The sequence below is a fragment of the Perognathus longimembris genome, chromosome 9, assembly GCF_023159225.1.
Source record: "Perognathus longimembris pacificus isolate PPM17 chromosome 9, ASM2315922v1, whole genome shotgun sequence".
NCBI lineage: Eukaryota > Metazoa > Chordata > Mammalia > Rodentia > Heteromyidae > Perognathus > Perognathus longimembris.
The window spans coordinates 50965848-50973020 of NC_063169.1; the positions used below are offsets into that span (position 1 = coordinate 50965848).

Here is a 7173-nt window from a genome sequence, read left to right on the forward strand (position 1 = left end):
GGCAGGAAAGAGCATTCTGAAAGCTCAGCCTGCGGTCTCATCTCTTTTGAACAGTACCTTTTTGCATATCCTTTTCTTCATATTCCTGACTTCTCCATTTTCTATTAATGTTTCTAATTATCCTTTTCTCTTTGCCTAGAAGCAGTAAGTATATGAAGGGGAAAGTGGTGCTGTGGCTCAAAGTGGGAGAGTGCTAGCCTTGAGCAAAAGAGCTAAGGGACATCAGCCAGGAATGAATGAATGGATGGATGGGTGGATGGATGGATGGATGAATAAATAGTGATGTAGGGGAGCTCAAGAACTTCTTAGAAACCAAGAGCATCTATGTCAGCCAAACACACACACACACACACACACACACACACACACACACACACACACACAGCAATTTCATTCTGCTGAAGTTTAGTGCTTTTGTTCCAAATCACTCATGAAGAATAAGTCTATTCAGTTTCTTTCTGAGTGAACAAATCTGTGTTATAAAACTGTGAGCTGAAAATTTTTCCTAGCAAAATGTATTTAAGTGCTCTGCGAAACCAGGGATAGAAGAAACCATAAATTAAGGGATTACATGTGGAATTAAAATAACCAAACCATGTCAAAGCATCAAACAGAACTACAGGTGTTGAGAAGTTCAAAAAGGGATCTAGTAAAATGGTGAAGAAACAGGGAAACCAACATAACAAGAACACACCCATCACGATTCCCAATGTTTTGGCTGCTTTTTTGTCTTTTTTCATTTGACTATTTTGATTTTCCGGCAAGTTATTAATGGTACGAGCATGTTTTCTGGAGACTGCAAAAATTTTGCCATAAATCCCCACCATCATAGAACTAGGAGTAAAAAAACCTGCCATGAACAAAGTCGTCCCCCAGAGCTTGTTGAACATGACTGGGCAGGAACTGGAACAAGCAACCAAGACATTATAGCCTTCAATGCCATCAGCATAGGCCTCGGAGAAGACCACGCCAAAGGCAAAGGCTCCAGGCACTGACCAGCAGAGAAACAGCAACCGTTTAATGACTGGGATTGTCATTTTGGCTGGATAACGTAAAGGGTAACAGATAGCATAAAATCTATCAACGGCCACCGAGCAAAGATGGAAAATGGATGTTATGCTGAGCATCAGGTCAAAACTATAATGAATCTTGCAAAATGTAAGCCCAAAATACCAGCAGTTCTCCACGGATCTGACCATGCTGTATGGCATAATGGCGAATCCCAGGAGGAAGTCGGTGATCGCCATGGAGAGGATAAGGAAGTTGGTCGGTGTGTGAAGCTGCCTGAAGTAGGAAATGGAAACGATCATGGCGAGATTGCCAAATACCGTGATGAATATGGCTCCTGCCATAAATGAATACATGGCCGTCCTGACACCCAGTGATCTTTTATTTTCTGGGCAAGACCCATTTCCATACTCAGAGCAATCAAATGGTTCCTTTAGAAAAATGAAAGCAGATGGAATTTTGTCAGAAAATTGTTAAAATACTCATACATATACATATGTATTTATATGTATATATATGCTTTCATAGCAAAACTCAAGAACAAAACTCATACAAGACTCAAGGAAGATGATTCTCCTAAAACAGTACATCTTTCTCCTTCAACCCATTATACTTACTTGTAATTTTATAATACTCTAATCCAACAGGTTCGAATAATAATTATTTACTCTATACTTTGCAACTCAAATTCCCTACCAACACTTAATATACTCTTGCTTTATTATTCCAGGGAAGAGGACAAAAGGTGGAGCAGCAAGTGTGTTAATATAACTACAATAGCTCCTCCTCATGTATATAAAGAGAATATTACTGGCAACTGTTAGGCAATAATGTACTTGTTCCTCAAATGAGTTTGGAGTACATAATTAGACTTAAGTTGCTTGAGGTATACTGTCTTGTGGATTCAGACATTACTATTTGGAATTACTTCAAGTGCGCCATCATTTTCAATATGCTTGCATGATCAGCTTATGAAAAACACTACATGCAAACTTTATTCTACCAAATTGTTAGATTAAAAATGTTTTCTATATTCCATAAGAAAGTGATTAAATTGCAGAAAGCTGGCAAGAATAAAAAATTTTCTGGTTATGCTAATGTAATCTCATTTATTTTAACTTTGTACTTAAATTTAATTGTAGCTTTATTGTTAAATTCATTTCTGCTTTACGAATCACTTTTTACAAATTTAAAGGTCTTTACTATGTTGTTCTTCCTGCTTATTCTTATTTCTGCTTTCCTTGTGTATTTGTCTTTATTCAAGCTATTAATTCCTTTCAGTTCAATTGCTACTGAATGATCAATGTCAGTGACTATTACCACATTAATACATGCATTATCACAGTGTATGGTATGAGCATTTCAAAGCTTTCCTTCTTTCTTTTCATCCTTTTCCCCATTTCCTTCCTTCTTTTATTTTTCTCCTTTCTGTTCTTGAAATAAACACCGCATTCATAAATGTATCTAGCCAGAAAATGTTTCTCCGATGAAAATAATGAGATATTACTATATGGTTGTTTGTTGTTGTTTTTTATGGGTAATCTAGGCATGGTGCTTTATGCCTGTAATTCCATCACTTGAGAGGTTGGGGTAGGAAAAATTATGCATCCAAGCCAGCCCATAGTACAATAGTGATACTCTGTCTCAAAACTAAATAAAACAAACAAATAAGCTAATAAAACCAGATAACTAGCTAGCCTTCTGTTCAATTTAGGTGAATACCTTTACTAAATAAATTACTCTGCCACTCATGAAAAATCAACCTTTCCATGGATATTAAATATTCTTCCCAGGAAACAATATACCATCAGAAGTCAGCACATTACCCTGTTTACATATTTTAAACAGGTCAAAGTTTTGTTACAAGGTTATATTAATTCAACTTCAAAAAGCTTCTGTATTCCTACATATTCTCTCTGAACCTGACACCAATGGAAAAGGAAAGAGGCAACACACCAACAACACTATTGCGTTATTGGCATGACAGTTTACTTCTTACCAAATCTCTCAGATCTATTCTGTATCATCCCTTCCCCACATACCTGCTGCTGAATTGTCAATGACATTGCTAATGCTTTATGGAAGAAATTCTCTTTTCTACCTGCTGTAAATGTATATGTAGTCCAGAAGACCTGGATTATATTAGTTGTGTTGTTTTATAATTCAATAATTAGTCTCAAAGGAATTCGATCTGAAAATGAGGGGGGAAACCCTTATCACTATAAAGTTAATAGTGTAAATGAGTCTAACCCTTTCCTACAACCTCACATGAGTGTCTATTCACCTGAGCTTTCCTCACCTGTCACACTGATGAACCAACTGTTCCATTACTTGAAGGCTGTAAGAGAGAATCTGAGCTGTGACTTGTGGACAGAATCCCAAACACACGTGAATGGTGAATGATGCTTTTTCAAGTACTTTACAATGACCTGCAATCACATTCCATATGTTATGGTACATGCAAAGAGATTTTTTTTCATTTCTTTATTGTCAGAATGATGTACAGAGGGGTTACAGTTTCATACATAGAAGAGTGCATACATTTCTTATCCAACTTGTTACCTCCTCCCTCATTTTCCCCCACCTCCCACCCTCCTCATTTCCTTCCCCACCTTCAGTTGTGCAGTTGGTTTACACCATATAGTTTTGTAGGTATTGCTGTTTCCTTGGTTTCTTTATCCTTTGTCTCTTGATTTTGATATTCCCTTTTCCTTCCCTAATTCCAATATACATATATACAATATCCAGGGTACCAAAATCAGTTACAATGACATCAGAGGTTAAACCACAGGAAAGAAAGACAAAAGAAAAAGTGCATAATTTCACTTAGTATGTTGAAAATAGAAACAACAGTGTTAAACCACTTGCTTCCATAACCTGGAGTTCATTACACTTAGCATCATCTTATGTGTTCATGTATACATAGCTATTAAGCTATTGTGCTCTTCTGCTAGGATAATCCTACACGTGTACTAATTATCCCCAGTGAGGGAAACCATAGAGTCTATGTTTCTTTGGGTCTGGCTCACTTCACTTAGTATGATTTTTTCCAACTCCTTCCATTTCCTTACAAATGGGGCAATGTCATTCTTTCTGATAGAGGTGTAGAATTCCATTGTGTGCATATACCACATTTTCTTGATCCATTCATCTACTGAGGGGCATCTGGGTTGGTCCCATATTTTAGCGATGATGAATTGTGCTGCAATGAACATAGTTGTGCTGGAGGCTTTGGTGTGGTGTTGCTTGTAATTTTTTGGGTAGATGCCCCAAAGTGGGGCTGCTGGGTCATAGGAGAGCTCTATATTTAGCCTTTTGAGGAACTTCCACACTGCTTTCCAAAGTGGTTGAGCAAATTTATACTTCCACCAACAGTGTAGTAGGGTTCCCTTTTGGCCACATCCCTCCAGCATCTGTTATTATTAGTTTTCTTGATAATAGACATTCTTACTGGGGTGAGGTGGAATCTCACTGTTGTTTTGATTTGCATTTCTTTTATAGCCAGTGATGTAGATGACTTCTTCATGTGTCTCTTAGCCATTCTCATTTCCTCTTCAGAGAAGTCTTCTTTTAGGTCTTTAGCTCATTTGTTGCGTGGGCACTTTGTTCCTTGAGAATTTGTTTTGGAGGAATTTAATTTTTTGAGTTCTACGTATATTTTAGATATGAGGCCTTTGTCTGTTGTATGCATAGAGATTTTAATCATCAATCACACGCCTTTGTTGGGCTGGAGCTGGAGCTCAGTGATAGAGCATTTAGCATATATGAAGTTCTGGTCTCCATTCCCAGGACCACAAACAAAAAAGAACCATTGTTGATTTTTTTCTCTTTATGCCCCTTTGTATAGAAATGACTAGAAAAATGCATCTCATCCACACCTGTAGACTTGGAGGCATTGGGCATGATTATTGTCTTTTCAAGTAACTCCCACGACTATGGGAGTTTACTATATTTACAAGTATGATTGCCTATATTTTTGTTTCTTTATTATCTTTTTTATTTTTTAAAAAAAATTTTCTTATTTATTGTCAAAGTGATGTATAGAGAGGTTACAGTTTCATACGTTAGGCCTTGGGTACATTTCTTGTACTGTTTGTTACCTCCTCTTTATTATCTTTTGAAGGGTGATAATTATAGTCCACTGATGGAATTGCTTTGGTAAGCAAAATATCTCAGCTACAGATGAAATGGAGCACTGGTAATTAAATATTACCAGTGTCCTACTGGAATTAAAATCAATTGAAATCATAGTTATTTTAGTGGTCACTGTGGAGGAATGCAACTTGAACAGTTAGATGGGGAACTGAGCTTCAAAGGGCTGTAACTTCAAAGCTCAACTTCTAACTGCACTGTTTGATATGGTCTACACTTTTTAGCACCTGTGTGTTAGGGAATAGATGGGACATATGTCTGATGGATAGTGGGGACTGTTGGAACATTACAACTTTCTTGAGTAGGAAAGATCATGCCAGATCAGACAAAGGAAGAGTGATGCACAGTCAATATCAAAATCGAATCTTCTCTAGTGCTGGAGATTATATTTAAGAATATATAGTTCTGCTCAATGGTGATTGCAAATACAATAAATATCAGTTCACTCTTCTAAACACTCAGAAACCACAGCTTCCCCTTCTAGCCCAATAGCTGTGCGGCATTGCAGTTCAAATGGCTTCATTGAGATGAATCATTACCTCTTTTCAGCCCAGACACACTGTGGTAGCCAGGACAATATAAACATTTGCTTGTTTTATTTTATTTTTTAAATATTTTATTATCTTTTAAAAGTAGGTGTACAGATGAGTTGCCAGTCACCAGAGCAGTTTATGAATACAATGCATCCTGATTAATGTCACCCCTTTCAACATTCTCACACCCCTCTCCATCCACACCTTCTCTTACTTATCTTAATTTCAGTTTATGCATTGAAATTGTTGCCATTTAACAAAGCCCTTTGTGTGTACAATGCATCTTGATCTGAGTTAGCACTTCAACAAAATAAATAAAATTTCTTTGTAGTTTATTTTTAATTAGCATTAACTGCCATATCGGTAAGTTTCATTACAAAAATTCCATAGAGGTATACAGCATACTTTGACCAAGTTCATCATTATTACATCCCAAACCTTTCCTTTATTCCTTTCCTTTTTCAAACAGTGTTTTTTGGGTTTTAATGTATTTCCAAGTATTGTCTCTATCCATCTCATCATCACCATCATCATCTTCTTCTTTATTATTTCTATCTAAATTTTGGCTTTTTGATCTTGAGTGATCCCACTCAACAGGACGACTTACAGTTCTACTCATTTTCCTGCAATTGACATAATTTTATCTCTCATTATGACTGATACCTCATGGTGTGTGTGTGTGTGTGTGTGTGTATGTCAGTGTGTCTGTGTATCTGTGTGTGTCTATGTCTATGTCTCTGTGTGTGTTACTTGCTTTATTCATTCATCGGCTGTTGGGTATCTTGGCCAATTCTACAGTTCGTCTATTGTGAAGAGTTAATAAAATAGAGAGATAATAAATTAAAGTTGGCTCTCCTATAAATTTATTTTCTCTCTTTCAGAAATATCCTCCAAAATGATAGGCCATAATGTAGACCTATTTTTGATTATCAGACGTTGCTCCAAACTGATTTCTATAGCAGTTGTACTAATTTACATTCACACCAACAGTGTTTGAGAGGGTCCTCTTTTCAGCATTTATTGTTACATGCTTTCTTGACAATTGCCATTCTGACTGAGTTGAGTTAGAATCTTATACAGAGCTTAATCTTTGATTAAGTACCAAATACTATAACCCAAAAAGAGAAGACACAAAGTAAGTAGGCAAACTAATTTAAATGCTGCAAACAGAAACGGTCTTACTCTGTCTTGTGAAAAGGCATATGTCCCTAAGAAAAATGTTCATATTTTATTTTATTTTTTCTTATTTATTGTCAAAATGATGTACAGAGAGGGTACAGTTTCATACGCTAGGCCTTGGGTACATTTCTTGTATGTTTGTTACCTCCCTCATTCCCCCTTCCCCTCCCCCTTTCCCTCCCTTTTTCCCTCTCCCCCCATGAGTTGTTCAGTTGGTTTACACCAAATGGTTTTGCAAGTATTGCTTTTGGAGTCGTTTGTCTTTTTATTCTTTGTCTCTTGGTTTTGATATTCACTTTCA

General features: G+C 36.7%; 1 protein-coding gene across 1 annotated transcript; it reads right to left on the minus strand.

Annotated features, from left to right (window-relative positions):
• Window positions 1–440: 440 nt before the first annotated feature.
• Window positions 441–1436, minus strand: LOC125357730 (trace amine-associated receptor 2). The gene has a single exon (XM_048354662.1). It carries the CDS (start codon window positions 1362–1364, stop codon window positions 444–446), a length of 921 nt encoding a protein of 306 aa, XP_048210619.1. The 5' UTR covers window positions 1365–1436; the 3' UTR covers window positions 441–443.
• Between the last annotated feature and the right edge of the window lie 5737 nt (window positions 1437–7173).